At 36.9% G+C, this 19626-nt stretch overlaps 1 protein-coding gene across 2 annotated transcripts in view; it reads left to right on the top strand.

The window, feature by feature from the left end:
- PALS1 (protein associated with LIN7 1, MAGUK family member) overlaps positions 1-19626 on the top strand; it is a 56201-nt gene that overhangs the window by 28793 nt on the left and 7782 nt on the right. For both annotated transcript variants that reach the window (XM_039552250.1, XM_010390896.4), the window contains exons 3-10: positions 5716-5924; positions 11532-11609; positions 12298-12444; positions 13078-13239; positions 16311-16388; positions 17116-17299; positions 18374-18445; positions 18912-18983. In XM_039552250.1, coding sequence (XP_039408184.1) covers positions 5716-5924; positions 11532-11609; positions 12298-12444; positions 13078-13239; positions 16311-16388; positions 17116-17299; positions 18374-18445; positions 18912-18983 — 1002 coding nt within the window. The remainder of the gene's footprint in view (positions 1-5715; positions 5925-11531; positions 11610-12297; positions 12445-13077; positions 13240-16310; positions 16389-17115; positions 17300-18373; positions 18446-18911; positions 18984-19626) is intronic.

Below are 19626 nucleotides of genomic sequence, written 5' to 3' on the forward strand. Positions count from 1 at the left end.
TCAGCTGAGAGATCTCTTTGTAAGGAGGAGATTCTGTACTGAACTTCATGAAGCATTAGGTATTTGATTGTAAAATTCCCTCTGTAGAGGGAGCACAAAGCAGAAGATAGAAAAATGGATGTCAAACAGTAAAAGTGACTTCACTTGGGGCTTGCCTAGCCACAGTGGCCAAAAGCCGTGAAGACTGACTACTGGAGGAATTGGAAATTGAAACAAGAGAAGGGAGGAAAGAGTGACTTGAAATTAGAAAGCTGGGGCTAGATTTCATGCTAGAGGTGGTGAGACCTTGGAGGGAGGATAGGTGCAAACCAATGGGCAAAGCAGCTACCCATGGAAACTGGTAGGGATGAGAAGTGAGTAACATGCATCGGTCTGACATACTTGAGAACCAGTTAGGAGCTAGTGTAGACTGAAGCTCTTTGGACAGGAGAAATAACAGTGAAGAAATTACTGTGATGACAAAAAGGTGTGTTTAAAAATCTCTCAGTGGGGAATTCAGAAGGGTACCAGCTGTGGGAGAAGCTGAGGGATTGTTGAAGACAGTATTTGTGAAAAGTTGGAAGAGGAAACTAGTTTTGGCTCAGCAAGAATAGAAGATGGGAAATTGGTATTGAATGGAAGCTAGGATTCTTTGAATACTAGGTGTAAGAAGAGAAATGCCAAACATCGGGGACAAGAAGATTGTAGAGGTGTGTGTGTAGAAAGAGGTAAATTAGGAAATAACATGTGGTATAAGGTGCATCTTGAAGTAAAATGACTAAGTGACTTTGTCCACTTTTGTAATCAAAGTTTGGGTCTTGTCATTTGGATCAATAAACTTCAGATTTAAGAAGAGAGGATTTATCGTTCGGCATTCCATGAGCCAGCAGTGCCTGTGTGGCCAAGAAGGTTAATGGGATCCCAGGCTGCATTAGGGAGAGCATTGGCAGCCGGTCGGGGTGATCCTGCCCCTCTACTCAGCCCTGGTGAGACCTGACCTGGAGTGCTGTGTCCAGTTCTGGGCTCCTCAGGACAAGAGAGACAGGGAGCTCCTGGAGCAGGTCCAGTGAAGGGCAACAAGAGAGCGTCTCTTAAAAGGAAAGACTGTGGGAGCGGGGCCTGTTCAGCCTCAAGAAGAGGAGACAGAGAGGGGATCTCATCAATGCCTGTCAGTATCTGAAGGCAGGGTGTCAAAGGATGGATCCGGGCTCTTCTTGGTGGTGCCAAGCAATAGGACAAGAGGCAGTGGGCAGAAACTGAAGCACAGGAAGTTCCACCTGAACATGAGGAAAAACTTCTTTACTGTGCAGGTGATTGAGCACTGGAATAGATTATCCAGGGAGGCTGTGGAGTCTCCCTCACTGGAGGTACTCAAGAACTGTTTGGATGCAATCCTGTGCCATGTGCTTTAGGATGACCCTGCTTGAGCAGGGAGGTTGGATGAGATGACCCATTGTGGTCCCTTCCAACCTTACCCACTATGTGATTCTGTGATTAAGAGTAGGTTTTGATTATACTCAACTATGATGTTGAATTATTGTAAACATAGGAAAAATAGTTCTAAATAAAATACTGTGGGTTTTTAACCTATATAGTCCCTAAAGAATCTGTGTTCACTCACTAGTGTTGTCAAAAACTGAGTTAAAATTTAAATTTAGTGAAGTGCTTCTGCAGTAGCTTGAACTCGTACAAAATTTTCTTCTACTCTTGAGCATGTCCTTTTTCCAGTTTCTGGGTTATCTTTCTAACATTTTTAACACTGCATCTGGCTCTTTCCCTCTTTCCACTTTGACTGTCCAGGTTAGAGTGGTTAGTCATATTCACAAACCTCTGAGATTAGTTAGGAAAACCCCAAATAAACTTGAACAGGTGCTAGTGAATTACAGAGATGTTCAACTATCCTTCTTTGGTATTTTTTAAAATACTGATTTTAATTTTGCTATTGTGTGTATGTGTGTTAATCCATAGAGCTTCTCCTGAAGATACATCTTTTAAGAATATTGACCTATGTGTCTGTATTTTTAATTTGGAAAGTGTTTTGTAAGTGCCAATGTCTAATTTGGCAGATCCTTGCCAAGTCTTTGATGTTTTTATCATCATAAAAGAAAGCAGACTAGATTAAAGAAATTGGAATTTATGTATAAAAATAAAACAGGACACTTAACCAAAAGATTTTTAAAGGGCATGCTTGTTAACAAAGCAGTATATGATTTAGACAGCTGTTTAAAAGGAAATAATGGAAATAATATTCTCTGCACCTAGCTACATGTGCATGTAAGTATTTACTGGCTTTTTCATAGCACTATGCTTCTGTAAAAAACAGACTTTTTCTGTTTGCTACAGTTCATTCAGCTAATTTAGTTAAATGAGTAACTGACATTTCATGGAAGTAAGCCTTTCTCTGAAGTAAGCCCATTCTGGCTACAGTGATGATTTTTTTTTTTTTTTTTAAAGCCACCTATTTTTTGCTTTTATGCCTTGGCCAAAACTTATTTATGAATATGTTATAAATAAACTTTCTGAAATACTGCTTTATCCAAAACTACTTTTCCTAGCCATGTGATTCAAGTTATATTTGAAGCATTAAAGTGCTAGTACCAGCACATAGATTACTCTGCAGAAAAGTTTAGGAATCAAGACATTGGTGCTGACATAAAATAAAGCCTATCTTCTTAAGTTTGCTCTTCTTAACTTTTTGTTTAAGGTGATAAAAACCATCTATTTTCTTTTCTTCATTTTCTAATATAACATGTTAAGCTGTGACTGCAGGTCCTCCCCTGCAGTTGCATACTTTTGCCCTGGCAGTCTTTTGATTAATGTGTATATCTCACAGCGCTCAGTCACATTCCAGCCATTTCATAGTCTAATGGAAAAAGGCTGCAGCGCTTCTTGTAAAAGACGACTTGACAAAACCCAGTATTTGATTGCTAATTGATCTGCAATTAAAAAATGGACTTGGTCTGCAAAAGAACCCTGACTTTTCTGTGAGTAAATGCAGATGTTGGTCTTACTGAACTTTTTTTTCTTCAAGACAACCCTATTAATCGGATATATCTGGAGATGGAGTCTTTTGTTACCTGATGCTTTTTAAAATTATTGTTACTTTAAAACGACCAAAACCAACAAAAAAAGAAAACCAAACCCTGCACCGAAATGTTATCTGTGACTTAGACTTTAGAAGCAGGAACCTAAAGAGAATTAGGCATGCATAAAGCCAGATTTGTATGTGGTTTTGTGTGTATGGTTTTTTATTAAACAAGTGACTAGGAAATGGAGTGTTACCTTTTGAGGAATATTTCATTTCACTCCTTTCAAATATTATTTCTCTTTTATAATTGTGTTGAGGTGGGTATTTGTTTGCTGTTTCATGGTGGGGGGAAGTCACTTGGTATAAAGCTCTGGCATCTAGCAGATGAAGCCTCAGTGTAGAAGGGAATTGTACAGGGAAGAGAGTACCGTGGTAGTTTGTAAGAAAGGGCAACACAGAAGGAACTAGCAAAGGGCTGAAAAGAGAATATGTAAAGACATCTAGGAACAGGATGTCTTTTTATAGATACAGAGTAAGATGTCTGTCTTTCTGTATGAATTTATATCTTACATGCAACATGTATTAGAATTGCGTGTGTATATATGTGTATGTATTTGAATTTTCAGATGTGTAAGAGAGAGTTCAGAAACAATGGACTAAAATAAAGCATAGCAAGAGATAAAAGGAGCGAGGTTCTTCTCTAACATCTCACTGCTTTTTGAATCCAGTAACCGTAACAAATAGCAGAACTTTGAGTTGGTATGTTTTTTAACCAGGCAGGTGTCAGTAGGAGCTGTGCAATAACATCTGTTTTACTCACTTTTTTTTTTTCTTTGTGCTTGAAAACAGTGCACTTCCTCAGACTTGTGAGAATGAGTTGAAGAGATACTTCACTACTCTACATTCTCCATTAGATGAGAATTTTGCCAGCTGCCAATGTCCTATTTAGCAAATATTCTCACTTGTGGAGTGTTCTTTAGCCTTCTCTCCAAATGGCATTTCTCCCAGTGTGATAAGCAGTATATTCTGTATACAGTTTCCTAGTGAGACATTGGCTACCTTAATTAGTGTTGTGAGCTGTAGCACCAGTGGAATATCCTGCACAGCCAGTATCCAAGCTTTCTGTGCAGCTTTTGTTCTACTGCCCTTTGTTTCTCTGGTGGTTACAGGAAGAAGCCCTTGACCTTTGGTGGGTAGGATGATTTTAGCATGTGTGAAATGGCTTTGGAGGGGTTTTTATTACTTTTTTTTATTGTCCTGCAGACAGTAAAATACAAGAGTAGTAGCCCTGGCTTGTTTGTTTCCTTTTATAATACAGAAGACTAACTTGCAAACTCAGACTTGACAGCTTGTAAATAGGTATGGTTTATCCAAATTTAAAACAATTAAACTTGTTTGAAGTGCTTATTTTATTAGGCTTTATGGTTTTCATGTGCCCATTTATCAACCTTTTTTTTATGTTGTGCTCAAAAATTTTGAGTCTAGGCTTGTGTTCAGTGTACTGATGAGTTTGTGGTTAAAAATACCTACGGGAAACTTCTTGACAGACGTATCCGTCTTAGTGATTGGTATCTACTGTGATTTTTCATGTAAAAAGTGCAACTTAGCTGATGTCCTGATAGTGTTCCTAATATTATTAGCTCATAATGAATCAATGAAGGTTGCTAAAACTTAAAAATTATTCTCAAAGGGATAATTTGGTATCAGTAAAGAAGATTGACCATCAACTGACAGTTTTAAAATTTGGGGGTTTCATTGTTGTTGTTTTTTTTTAAATACCAGGGTTCAAAAGTTCTAGCTTACTTGAATTTATTAAAATATAAGATTGCTGACCAGCTTCTTGTGGCTGAACTGATTTTTTCATACAGTGTGTGAAAACATATACATTCTTTCAGGCTCAATACATGCTTTTTTTTTATTTTTGTCTGCTTCAGAATTTCTTACCTGTGTTTGATTCATATTCCTTGTTTTAGGTGGTTTCTCAAGTACTTAATTTTGAGAAGTGGCCTATTTAGCAGAAATTTGGTTTGGTTTAAAATAATGTAAAAGTCTTTGAGAAGCACTTGTAAAAGCATCAGATCAGTTCTTGAAACTCAGGAATGTGACACATAGTATTCTGCAAACATATGGAAACTGGTTATTAAAATATGTTAAAACATTTTACTGCCCAAGCAGAACTCATATTCTTGTAGGTAAAAGATGTGGACTTCTCTTTGCTGTAGATAACTTTCAAAACTCATAGATGTTTATAGATTATATTTTTTCATCCTTTTTATTTTAATGTGCTAAGACTGAGCATAATTTTATGTTTATAAATTGAGTGTAATTTACTTATCAAACATTCATTCCATAAATAAGCAATATATAGTTGAGATACACAGATACCTACCATATCTGGTAGATGCACACAGAAAGGTGAACCAAGGTATCAGTGAATATTCAGTGCATCAAGATGAGCTTAGCAGTAAAACCTTACTGCTCTTACTGACTTGGGGACTTTTTTTTTTCTTTTTTTTTTTTTTTTCCTCTTTTTATTCAGTTACATTCTGCTACAAAAAAGTTGGAATAATGGATAACTAATAAACTTGCATATATCACTGCTGGTTTAAAAACTGAACAGCAAAAAATTTTTGTATAACTCTAAATATTACTTAATTACCATTCTTGTTAACTTATATCTTATTTGTATTTTGTTATTTCTTACCTAGAAGTTGAAGAACTGTTAAATTCTCTTAAGCATATCCAGCACGTTTTGGTAGACCCTCAGAGTCAAGAGGATATCTCGCTCATTTTACAGCTTGTTCAAAATACCGATTTTCAGAATGCATTTAAGATCCACAATGCTGTTACAGTGCATATGAACAAAGCCAGCCCTCCATATCCTCTCAGCTCCAATGCACAAGAACTAGCACAAGAGGTATGTACAGTATGCATCCCTGGGATATACATGAAACCTGTAATCATAGCTACTGTTGAAATATGTACTTGTCAAGCTTGTCGGAGTGACTGAATGTTGAATATGAAAGGGTTATAATAGTCACTGATTGGAAATCTGGAAAAACCGGATATAGCAAACAGTAACCAGAAAAATATTTTGGGGGTAGGAACTCCCTCTTCAGCATGGATAGATATGTAACAGAGAAGGTACTGTGTTTAAACATAGGAAAAGGGAGTGGTTGTGACAATCTAACTCGGTTTCCGTTGGTATTCTTTATTTCAAGTATTCAGGAATTGAGTTACAGTTCTCTCTTTTTGTGACTTTCCACTGAGTTGAACCAGGGTTCTTAGATTGGGAGGCATCTCTGAAAATACAAACATACTGGAAACAAGCATTTTGCTTTAAACTGAGCAACAGATCCCTTAATACTTAATTTAAATGTTTTAATTACTGCTGTGATTAAACTTCTTTTTGTCTGACAGATGACAGCTCTTTCATAAGATCTGATACATTTTTCAGAAATTGTTAAAATATTTTGAGGGGTCTCTCAGTAACGTTTGTCACAATTTTCCTTGGCCTGGTACGAGTATGTAGTGAAGTGTGGCTACATCTTAGACCAATCTATGTTTGTTAGCTTTGACTTAGGTAGCTTGAATACCAACATCAGTGCAAGCCTAGCACTGTAGTGTTCAGCAAAGCCAGATCCAGAGGCTGAGTAAAGGCACCCAGCAAACCAAACTGGCTCAGGTATATGGGTTGGAGTATTCCAGTATGGCAGCAGGTGGTGGGTGTTGGTGGGGTTTTTGGGTTGGTTGGTTCATTTGGTTTAGTATCTGGTTTTCTTTCTCCCAGAAGCATTTTTTTTCAACAGCTTTTTCCACTCTCCTTTCTTTTACTGACTTTAACCTTGTAAGCCAGCAGCATTGTAGAAAGCGTGAAGTTCTTTTGCAGAAGAAATTACTGACTCTTGAGGGACATCATTTAAACACTGTCTAAAGGTGCAGGTGCTGATTAAACTTCAGCTTAGGATTTTCCTGTTTAGGTTTGTCGGTAAGACTGTGCCAAAAGCAGGTTGGAAGTACTTAAGAATATTTTGTGAATCTGTGAAAACTTTTAATCCACCCACTGTAATCATATGTTTGCAGTACATGTAGGCTTCCTTCTAGCTTGCTTATTCATCAGTCTGTAGCCTGCTTCCAAATCCTTGCTAGGTTTCTTCCGTGTCTGTGAGTCTGAAGGACCCTTTTCATTTACCTTCTCTTGGTAAACCAGTCCCTCAAACATCCACTTCATATAGGCCTAGTTTAGGATTTCATTCAGATACAAGCCAGAATCTTTGAACCTCTTTTTATAATACAGGGTATTACAGATGTAACCCTTAAGAAAGCTGCTTCTTTCCCTTCATGAATATGATGACCTTTTATTTGCTACTTAATAGAAATAGAAATAATAGAAATTTCCAATAAGAAAATATGCCTAGGAAAACTCTAGGTCTATTTCCACACTTTCACATTTCTCCCCATTTTTTGCTGCCCCTTACCTTCCCAACATGTTCTTCTCTTTTTTTCAGGTGATTTGGTAAATCCTAAAATCAGAAGGTGGTGCAAAGCCAGTTTTCTGTCTCTTACCAGTCCATGAAGAAGGTTAAACAAAAAGAAAAGATTTCATTAATCCAGAATTTTTAAACCAACACAATTTGATCATTAGCCATGAGACTATTACATGAAAGACAAACATATCACTGCACTCATTTTGACTCTCCCATCCCCAGCCTTGAAATTCCTGAAAACTCAATATATTGCAAATGTCTGTTCCCATTTTCAGATGTAATCTAGTTTCTCAGTGATTCAGCTTCTTGTGTACTTAAGTGACTTGTATTTTGCAATATGTTAAATAACATCCTGACATGATAGAGCTGGAAATTCAGGACATATATTTCTGTGTCTGATAGAAGCATCTCGAGAGGATACCTTGAGGCCTCCATTCACATCACTCTCTACTTCCTTGTCTTGCCTGAATAGAAGATCTTATGCTTGGTTTTCAGATCTTTTATTCATTTTGGAAAGGTTTCTGTATTTGTTATGGTAGCAGTATGGGAGGAAATTAATTCTGCTTTAGAAAAGTTGGTCATGTTTTTGTTTTGGTTTTTAGGGTTTGTTGTTGGTGTGGGGTATTTTTTAATCTTGACAACGTGTTTATCTTGCATGCCCAAGTTTTTTCTTGTACTCTCATTTTTGGTTGTCTTTTGCTTTTTCTGCCTCTAAGCATAGGCATGGGAAACTCCCCCAAAAAGCAGCTCATTTACTTGCTTCAGGGTGTTTTTGAAAAGACACTTACAAAAGCCTGGATTTAAGATACTGATAGCATCTCGATGATAAAAGCCAGAAGACATCACAAGAAAGAAAAATAGCAGACACATGCATAACATTAATTTTAAATAGCAGGTAGTGCTGGTGTGCGTATTTCAGTGCACAGGTCATGAGCAACAGTGTGTAACTCTGAAACTATTTGGAGTGTGTGCCCCAGTTTAAAGCTACAGACGTGTTTTGTTTGAGGCTTTATACTGTGGAAGAGAACATCTCTAACAGGAAAAGGCATTTTACAACACAACTTCACAATGCAACATGAAACAGTCTCCCTTTTAAAGAAGTAATAACTAATATTATTTCGTTTTTTAAAATTTTCCAGTCCTCTTTAGGAAATTCTTAAAATCGGTTGTGTACATGTACAGTTAACTTTTCCCATTAATTCTGATAACCAGACACTTAACAACTGAAGATTTTTCTTTTCTTTTTAAGAAACTTCAATTGAATTAAAAAGGTGGAACGAAGCACTTGAGCTTAAGGAATTTGAGAAAGCTTATCTTCATGTAATGGGGTGTACTCCAAGTCTCAAATAAAAATAGCCAGTAAACATCAAGTGTAATTAAATTGATTTTAAATCCATTTTAACTTGACCAAGATGAGGGCAAGGATTATGGCAACGTGGTCTGAATCTTGACCTTGTAAGAATATTGGATGCAGCATTCAAGACAATTTATAACTTGGCCTCTAACAGCACATACCAAATACCTCAAAGACGTTCTTGCTATTAAATATATTTAATAGGCTCAATTTATATAATTATGTTCCTAAATGTTTTGGACTTGCTACTGTTTGCTTCTGCAAAATCAGACAAATAAACCTGTTCAGTACTGTTGAGGGGATGCACTGGAAGTTCATAACTTCTGGTGTAAGTGCACTAGAATGTGTATGTATGTTCAGTCTGACAGTCCTGCTCACCTGCCAGTAACCAACAACAGAATTCTGTAGGTGCAGTTAATTTCTGAATGTTTAATATCACTCCGGCACATGCCTCTATCATACATGCCTACAAATTGTGGTGTGTGGAATGAAACCAAATTGATAGCTTCTGGGGGGGTTCTTGAGCTAAAGTTAGCATGATTAACAATAAAAACTAGTCTGGAGAGTTAAGAAAATACAGTTATTGCCACGCTCTCAGTGTGGATTGCGTATTCTATATGTAGTGTGTCACTTCTGGAATGACAGGCTTCTTCAAATTTCTTAGTCTGAAAAAGCTGTGGGATTCATTACCATGAGTTACAAAGGACTGTAACATGCAGCACTACTGATGTAATAAGTGGTGTATAGGGCAGCCTGAAGCTTTCCTAGAGCTTCATTAAATAAACAAATGAGAGATGTATCTTTTTTCTTAAAGAGGGGGGGATTTTAAATTTTGAATAATCAAATTATTCAAAGCAGAAATTCAAGTTAAATAAAGGATGTTTACTGCACACAGAATAACTGGTTGAACCAGATTGCTTTCTTTTCCACTGTCAAATCCCCAACCTCTGACCTTGTATTCAGATGGTTGTGTTCCTTGCAAGACTTCCAAGTTGCTTTCTGAGTAGGTTTTCCTGTAAAAAGATCATAAAGATTTGATAAATAAGGCTTTAAGGCTTCTCATTGCTTCTTCAAGAAGGGAATTTGGGGTCCCTTGAAAGTTAGAACTTAAATAAACCTCTATGAGAAAGTCTTTTGTATAAAAGAATCTTTTCTTTGAAAATAGAGGAAAACTTGTCAGTGAAATACGTCTTTTGCTGTGTTCTGTTTGCTGTGTGACATCCTAAAATTGAGTTTAAGCCAGGTGTAATAGCTTTCTGTCTAATTCAGAGATATGACTGAAGTCAGGACTTTGTGAAGCTGAACTATTTCTGTTCTCTATGATTTTGAAGAAACCAGTTAAAAAAATTATTTAAATCTGGCTTCTTTGACCATTTTAAGCTATACTATATTTGCTCACCATGAGGCATGTTCTAGGGATGTCAGAAGGAAGGCTTTTGGAGGTTGTGCCAGGTTTATTGCAAAGTGCAGGAATGTGTTCCGTGTGACACTTTGTTTGGCAACATGAGGATCTTGCTCCATGGAAACAGCTCATTTTGTGGCTTGTCCTAGAATTTCAAATTATCTCGGCTTGGAAGTTTTCAGTGCTGTTATCTGGTAGCATCCAAGATAGTTGTTAGTGTTTCTGTAGAAAATTGCTCCTAGTATAGAGGCTTTTCAGATCTTCAGATACTGTTAGATCATACAAAAAGGTGAATTATTTTTTCTTTGAAACTTTTGGTCTCTTGATTCTCTGATGTCAAATTACCTCATCTGTAAGAGTCAAAAGCTCTTGAAAAAAATGTTTTCTATTTCTCTGAAAGCTGCTGCTACGATTTGTATAATCTACTCTTGATGTCTTTGGATTCATTTGTGCTGTTGGACTTGTGTGCTTTTGGTCAGATTAGGCCAGAGGATAAATGGCTTTGGAAAGTATCTTCAGCCTCACCTTTATGTGAGAGGACTTCCCTGCTCTTGGCTCTCTGTATGAGCATACCAGTATTTGCAAGAGATGATGGCAAGGCTTGTTTGGTAACTATACGAGAAGGAAAACCTATTTTGGCAACTGAAGCTGCTTGAGTAAAAACTAGGCTTGTGTTAGTGTGGATTATTTTGGAACCAGCCAGAGAAACCAGGTTTTCAGGGAGGGGCGTTTTGGAGACAGGAGCTCTAGGATGCATTTCAAAAGCTGTCTCAGAATCTTTGGCCTCGCTGTTGGTGGAAATAGTTTCCGTAATAAGAATATGATAATCTGCTTTTAAGGAAGAGGAAGGCTAGTCACGTTAATAAGAAATTACTCTAGTTCAAAAGCCCACCATATTCTCATAATACACTTCATTGTGACTGATTTCACTGACATGCAATCACTAACTTTCTAGAGTTCAAGTTTTTTTGTATGCGTTTTGTGATATCTGAGCTCGTTGCCGATCTCTGGTATTGACAAATCTGTGTAAGGTATTGGATACCAACTTAAATTTGGTAGATTATTACTGAGGCAAGATGTGCTGGGGTTAGTCCTGTGGTCTCGTGTGTTTTCCTAATGTGCCCCTGACTAATCAATCAGCAATAGTGCAACAACTACATGGATATACTTTACTTTCAGTAAAATGAATAATTGCAAGTAGGGGGTTGTGCTTGAGTAGGAGAGGGAGGATTGATAAATCACTGGCTAGATAAAGAGTTTTACTGCTTGATTTCTTTTTAGGTACAGAGTGTTTTGAAACCCAGCCACCACAAGGATGGACAGGAGCTTAATGCTTTGCTGAGTGCCCCTCACATGCAGGTAAAATGAAACTTCTAATCTAATGGATCTATTTCTTGATGCTGTTTTCAGCGTAACTTGCTTTTTGCCTTGGGCTGACTGGGCAAGGATGAATTTTATTCCTCAACCCTCATTTTCCTAGGATAAGGAATTTGCAATTTCCAGAAACTAATGGAACTTTTTAATGAAGTGTAGTGTGTGGTTGTATTCAGCCTTTGCTATGGTCTATATGTATTACAGGGTAATTTGCACAGAAACAATGTAGCAGTAGGTCAGTGGGAACAGGGCAACACATGAGCTGCTTTGCTTACCTGTTTTTACCTTTGCAATTGTTTCCTGCTTACCATAGGGTGCATGAAGGAAATTTTGTTCTGGGGTGGTGATGTAAAAGTAGTTTTCACTGCAAAACTTATTCTGAGTCTGCAGATATGTACATAGTAAACCAGTGTCTGGGTTTTTAGTACAGATAAGATAGAAGTACAGTTACAGTTGTGTTCAAAATTGCTTTTTTATTATTTTCCAGTCTGAAAGTTTTGAAAAAGAGTAGGTGCTACGTAGCTGTGATAAATAATTTTTTTTATTGCTTGAGTCAGTTCGCAGTGTTCTATGACCTGCAGAGACTGTTGAAATTGCAGAATATCATCTACTGGTTTGTATGCGTATCGAGTGTGATGTTTTCTGTAACTGAGCTGATTTTGTTTAACACTAGGCACTTCTACTGGCTCATGATAAGGTTGCAGAACAAGAAATGCAACCAGAGCCTATGACAGATGAAAAGATTTATGAGAATGTTGGCGTGTATGCAGGGGAGACGGTTAAAATAGTTCGCATTGAGAAAGCTCGGGATATTCCGCTGGTAAGTACTGGTGCTTACTCAGTTATATGTAAAGGAAGTAAGGCTTTTTGCCCTTTCCAGATTGCTATGAAACATTTGGAATTCAAATGCAAAGGTAATGTTTAACTTGTAAACACTCTCCCTCCCTCCAAAATGGGAAGCAGTCATAGACAGTAAACTTGTGTTAAACTTGAATTGGGCAGTAGCCATACCACCACGTAAAATCCGTACAACTTCTGTCAGCTTGGGTTTTGACAGATCTTCTTGGCAAGAGTCACTATCCCAAGACTGCTGCAAGGGAGCTTAAATAAGTCTTGTGTCAATGAGGTGTTGGTTTTTTTAGTTGTCTGGTTTCTGGTTTTGGGGTTTGTTTAGCAGTTATCTGCTATTTGCATCTTTCAAATAAAAGTTTCCTTAGGACTGTGTTTCTAAAAAAATAATCTTATGGTGTGGAGCCATTAAATTCTTCACTCTTTAATGTAGGTTGAAGGAGTTAAACAGTGGGTTTTTTGAACTGGAGCATTGTGTGTATGCATCCAGGCTGTTACTTGCATTCTCTTTCAGCATGGTTTTTCCATTGGCTTGGAATATATACAATAGATGGCTTTGAGTTTCATATATGTAATAAATTCAGAATGTGTTGCTACTACACAGGGTGCTACTGTTCGCAATGAAATGGATTCTGTTATCATCAGTCGAATAGTCAAAGGAGGTGCTGCAGAGAAGAGTGGGCTGTTACACGAAGGGGATGAAGTTCTGGAGATCAATGGCATTGAGATCCGTGGAAAAGATGTTAATGAAGTTTTTGACTTGCTGGTGAGTTGAAACACTTCTTGTTTGCTCTGCAATAAATACTCATTTCATAAGTCTGAAGCCTGTTGACTCTGCTTGCCATTTTACTCACATTTAGTTTCAAAACTATTTCCATTCTGGTAGCTGGTGTTCATATGTGGAGGGCATTTCAAGTTTTCTTTCTGATGCATAGGAGTATACTGACAAGTATGATGGAAGTTATTGCAAAAAGGAAGGCTACAAATGTAGAAGTATCAAGCTGTTATCTTTAGACTTACTTCTGATGATTTCTAAGAAAAACTTTGTTTAGCTCTGAAAAGCCATAATTTGTCATCTTTGTCTCTGGTTCAGTCCATAATTAATAGATGTGTGGCTGGTTTGGAGGTAGTTTTCTTCATAGCAGCTTATATGGTGCTGTGTTTTAGGCTGGGTTTAGACTGAAATAGTGTTGATAATGCACCAGTGTTTTAGCTGTTGCTGAACAGCACTTGCCCAGTGTCAAGGCCGCCTCTGTTTCTCACTCTGTCCCTGCCTGCAAATAGGCTGGGGTGAGCAAGAGGCTGGGAGGGAACACAGCTGGGACAGCTGACCCAAACTGCCCGCAGTGGTGTGTCTTGCCAAGTAACATCAGGCTGAGCAGTAAAATCTGGGTGGTGAGTGATTTCTTTACATCACTTGTTGGGTTGGGCTTTTTTCCACTTTACTTATTAGACTGTCTTTACCTTGACCCATGAAATTTTTTCCTTGCATTTGATCTTCCAATTCTCTGCCTCATCCTGCTGGGGGAGAAGAGTGCATTAGGAGCTGGTCAGTGCCTAAGTTACTGCCCAGACTTAACCCACCACAAATTGTATCACAGGGGACCTTTACGTGACTAGACTTGTTACTCCTTCCCTCCTGATAAAGGCCCTATTGTCCAGCAGTTTACTTGCATAGATGTTTTCTTGTTTATTACACCATTCATGACAAAATTATACTTTAGTTTAAAAGCAGCTAGGCAAGAAATCCATCAGAAATTAGTAAATGCAGAGGCACTCACTTTCAAAAAGGCCCTGTGAGACAGAATGTCGGAAGCTGGCAGTTACAATCAGTATTTTGTCTTGCCCAATTGCACTTCTTTCATGCTTTTCCCTGGTACCTGCTTTGGATCAGTGTCCAAGACATCTGGAACCCTACTCTGAATCTTTGATCCAATTGCAGCAGGCAAGACCATTCTGTCAAAGTGAAAACAGATGAAAATGACATTGTTTTGGATGTCAATTTATAACTTTGGCAAAAACATTGTAAATTTCAACTAGGACTTATGTAGTAGGGATTTGGGAGGGGGGAAAAAAGGATGAGAAACGTATTTAGTAAATCTTTAAATTATTTAGTAGATTTATGCTCTAGAGATGAAGCAGAATCAGGACAATGACTTAGGTTTAGCTGTAGGAAAATTTCCATCTTCAGTTGGACTTTTTTACTGAAATTTGCTGATAAAATTTTTCATTTATCTCATACAGTGAGATCAAGTTGAAGGAAGTAGAGGCAGAAATGTGTGAGGTTTAGGGGTTTTTGTTTTACTGTTTTTAGACCGGTTAGAAAGATGCTTACAACTCTCTGAAAAGCCTTGAGTTTCCTTGGGTTTTTTGAATCAGAACTATCTGAGATTCATCATGTTTTGTAATTGTCTCCATTTCCATCTGTATTTTTTTTAAAGCCATATTTAATTAAGTCCTATGCTTCTGAAAAAAGTGTTTTGTAGGTGATTAACAGGTAGTTCAAGTCTGGCAGTTTAGTTCTCTGCAGAGAGCTTATTCTGCTCCTGAGCAGCACCTGCAACATAGGGTTAAAAAACAAAAGATGTAAAGCCACAATACATTAGCATAAGAGAAAATCACTTGCTGAAGGTTAAAAACAAAATAAACACAACCTTGTGGATTTTTAAAATATATTTTTAATACAACTAATTTAAAATAATGCTTTTAATTCTTTATTAAGAAATATTTATTTATAATTTATTTATTATTTACTACTTATTATTATTTAGTAAGTTGTCATTTGTATTTTGTAATGTGGAAATGAAGTTCTAAAGTGCTTCAGACGCCCCAAAACACTTCAAACAAGCACAGGAGAAGGAAATGTCTTCCCTCCTTAATCTGGCCTCACTACTTGCTACTCTAGTGATAATAAACTACACGTGACTTTTAGACTAGACTGTTCACATGATCACTGGGAGATTACAGACATTCCTCTTGGAACTATGCATGCTGACTGAAAATCATGGATTTTCCTCTCTTGCAGCCTCATCTTGTTATGTTCAAGTTACATTTACTTTATTTAAGCCGTAGTTCTGTATCTTTTGAGATACATGCATTTTCTTGTTTTATACAGGATGAATTGTTGTGCTATGCTTCATAGAATGGTGTATAGGAAGTGAAACATCTGTAAACCTTGTCACAGGTTGTCACTTGCACTTTATTGAGATATTTTTTATGTGTGCAAACACATTCTGCACGTGAAAGTATGTAAACAAAACAAGACATTTATTATATTCTACTTTCTTGGCAAGGGTGACTACAGTATTGGTATTGAACACTTTACATATGCAAGATTTGAGTATGTTAGCTAAATTTTTAAATAGTGTTTTGTATTCTTTACTAATGTTAACAGCATAAAATCGTAGTAGAAATGTTTGGCTTTGAAAACACTGTTCCATTTAAATGATTCTAGAAAAATTACATTTTTTAATATATTTTTTCATCCCAGCGTAGACCCACTTGTTGGTATTTATGAACAGAATAAGAGAATATTATTATCCATTTCTCCTAAGTCTCTGCTTGACAGAATGGCAGCTGCTCCATTTCAAGTAGAAATAGTTTATATTCAGAAAAGATAAGCTTTTAAAATCTGAGTATCAACATTTAGCTTTCTAGTCTGACTGAATCACTGCATCTGTATCTGTACTATTTTAAACTAGCTAAGGGGTAGATGATGCACTGTTAGGAACAACTTTTAATGGGAATTTTCAAAGCATTTTCTAAAATATTTATTAAAATTCTTAACCTTAAGCCTTATTTTGATACTGTATATGAAGAGTCTATTTTTCCTCTCAGGCTGACATGCATGGTACCCTGACCTTCGTATTGATTCCCAGTCAGCAGAGCAAGCCACCTCCTGCAAAGGAGACAGTTGTAAGTAGCTCTACAGGTGTTCTCGTGCTTGGTGATACATACCTTGTTTTACCAGTAGTGTTTAAAAAGTTCTCCTGCAGGTCCTTTATGTTGTGGAACAAACCCAAAACTTAGCCATTTAAATTGATTTTAATTGGTACCAGACTAACACCTGAATTAACTGTTGAAAATTATTAATGATCTTAAACTGAAACTCTTAGTACGATTTTAACTCAGTTTCTGAAAAACATTGTAAAAGTAGAACTTCCTGTGGTTCTGAGCTTCTTATTCTGAATTTCTATATTTTGTGTGTGTGTATGTGCGTGTATATATATGTGTGTGTATGTATTAAAAAAACTTGGATTGTGGACACTTGCAAATATGCTTTGGGAGGAAAAGGTAGCTTTAACAGTTTGAAGAAAGAATACCCAGACATTAATGATTGGTGACAAAATACTTTACAAGTCAAATGTCACTTAAAGCCCAGCAAATGGGTTTCAGTTTGTGTGTTTATTAGGTACTTTAGCCAATCAGAATACCTCTGATAATTTTTGAATGCAGACAACTTAAATCAGTAGCTGGGGGAGGGGATTGCATGTTAAATTCAAGCCTAGATAAAGTTTCCATTTTATAGAAGCTTAGAGTTTTTATATATCCTTGCTCCAATGCAATCACAGGAAGACAAGGTTTAATTCTTCAGAAGTCACTTCAAAGTTTATCTTCTGGTTTTACATTTGATCTCCTACAGATACATGTGAAAGCGCATTTTGACTACGATCCCTCTGATGACCCTTATGTCCCCTGCCGAGAGTTAGGCCTGTCTTTTCAAAAGGGAGACATACTCCATGTGATTAGTCAGGAAGATCCAAACTGGTGGCAGGCTTACAGAGATGGAGATGAAGATAATCAGCCATTGGCAGGCCTTATCCCTGGTAAGTAAAGCTCTAGAAAAAGCTTGACAGTCAGTCAAGTTAGTTATCATAGCCACAGGAGCAATACTCAGGTTTTCAAAGACTTGTGCATCCTTAAATATCCATTGCCTTAAATAGATCTGTGTCTTTGAACCATTTGCAACAGAGCCTACTGTTGGGCATTGCAATGTATGGAGTTACAATGCAGAGTAAATGCAGAGTAAAGCTACTGCTTTCACTGCAACTTTCAGGAGCTACTCTCCTCTTCCTTTATTCCTGCACCATGGGGACTCTGCGGATTCAGAGTTCCCTCTGCCGGCTGCAGCAGAGATGTGGGACTGCAGCCTGCTTGTTCTCTGGTGGTGGGCACGGCTCTGAGGTTTCTTACCTTTTCCAAATAAACTACTTGATACAGTGCCTTTTTCGTGGTCACTTTTCAGCATGTTTTCACTTAGCAAAGGGCTTCAGTTACTTGTGACAGTCAGACTTCTCACTGTTGGGGGCCTTTGGGTAAAAGAGTTTTCATACACTGAAGACTGTTGATAATTTTTGCATTGCAATATGTATTGCAGCCTAGTTCATTAAAGATCTGCTGTTCTGTTAAACACAGTGAACAAAAGACTTCAAATTCCACAGAATATCACACTGTAACTTTGTGATGCTTGAGTAAGTTGAGAGAAACACTGATTTAAATATAGGCTAATCTATTTTAAGCTGAAGTTCAAAAGATTTAATATAAATAGAACACATTTGACATACAAAAGTAATTAGAAAACCACATCATCAGAGTGGGGAAATGTAGTCTTCCCTGTAGTTTCACTTTTCCAGGCAAAACTGTCTAGTATAATACAAATGGTCTGCAAGTCTCTCTTGATTAATATATTTTTTGAAGTAATAAACAAGTTTTGCAGCAGTTTTAGTTTCTCTTTTACATTTTTAATTTCTCTTTTAAATTTTCTTTCATATATTATATTCTATTAGAACCTTCAGAGATGTAAAAGCTTAGGAAAAAGTCAAATGAGTAAGTCATTACAAAAAAGCATGGAAATGGTTTCTAAATGTTAATGACTCTTGTGCTTTTTTTAATGCATCAAGGAAAAAGTTTTCAGCAACAAAGAGAAGCAATGAAGCAAACCATAGAAGAAGACAAGGAGCCTGAAAAATCAGGTGGGATATATGCTTGCTTTCCAAGTAAAAAAAAATCTCTTATAGCGGTGTTAATTAGTGTTATATGGAACCTTGTCATGGTGGAGTTTTAGAAAATTCATGTGGTGTGGTTTTTTTTTTTGTAATACAAGTGGGATGATTCTTTGAAATTCTTCATGTAAATACAAGCCTGAATTTAACACTTTATTGTGCAAAGTACATGGGTTTTTCACAACTGTGTGATGTAATTAGGGTGATGTAGAGAATTTGGAAAGCCCCCTTTTTCGTAAAGAATTTTATCTGCCACGGCTTGGTTGAAGTCCTTGACATGTGCTTAACACACCAAAGCATTGTAATCAACAAAAGGATATTATACCTTTTGAAAACTGCAGAATAAATTCTCCACTTTAAAGATCCAACAAGAGGGTGGAACAGGAAGATTTTTGTTGTATGGGTGTTTGATTGTCATAATTTTTATTTTGGTTAGGAAAACTCTGGTGCGCGAAGAAAAACAAAAAGAAACGGAAAAAGGTTTTATACAATGCAAATAAAAATGATGGTAAGGAATAACTTTTGCACAATTTGTATAATTATAAACAACTATAAAATAATCTGCAAATAGCCTTGTGAAAAGAATGCTGAAATTCAGGATACAATGTTAGAAATACTAGCAGTAAAAGTTCTGTGTGAGAGCAATACTATGTTGTGTTGTAGCATTTAGTGAAAGATGTAGAAGAAGTGAAAGGATTTGTAGGGTCACTTGGTGTCTTTATTAAAGACCAGATGATAAGGGAAAAACCAGATAGTATTTAGGCATAGAAGCACTCACAATTTTACAATGATGAACCAGTTTATTATGGCTTTTTAATATCATCTCACTCTGCATAGTTAAATTTCATAAATGGAAATTTTCTTCATTTTAAGGCTATTTATACTACGTTTTCACAAAAGTACTTTGGGATTGGGATGATGGTTGCTGCCGTTTGGTATGAAGTGTTACTCTTGTATTAAAAACTTACTTTTCGGCAAAGAAGTTGTTTCTTGTGTTTATGCTACTAGTTATATGATGACTAGTAAGTGGAAATATTTTTTTTTCCCAAGAAAAGGGAAAAAAATTCTCATCTTACTGGGCACGTGATGATCTTTGGGCTTCTGTTGCTTTGGTGACTCAGATGCTGGGCAGAGTCAGGAACTGCCTGAAA

This window comes from Corvus cornix, chromosome 5 (genome assembly GCF_000738735.6).
Source record: "Corvus cornix cornix isolate S_Up_H32 chromosome 5, ASM73873v5, whole genome shotgun sequence".
In the NCBI taxonomy this organism is placed as follows: Eukaryota; Metazoa; Chordata; class Aves; order Passeriformes; family Corvidae; genus Corvus; species Corvus cornix.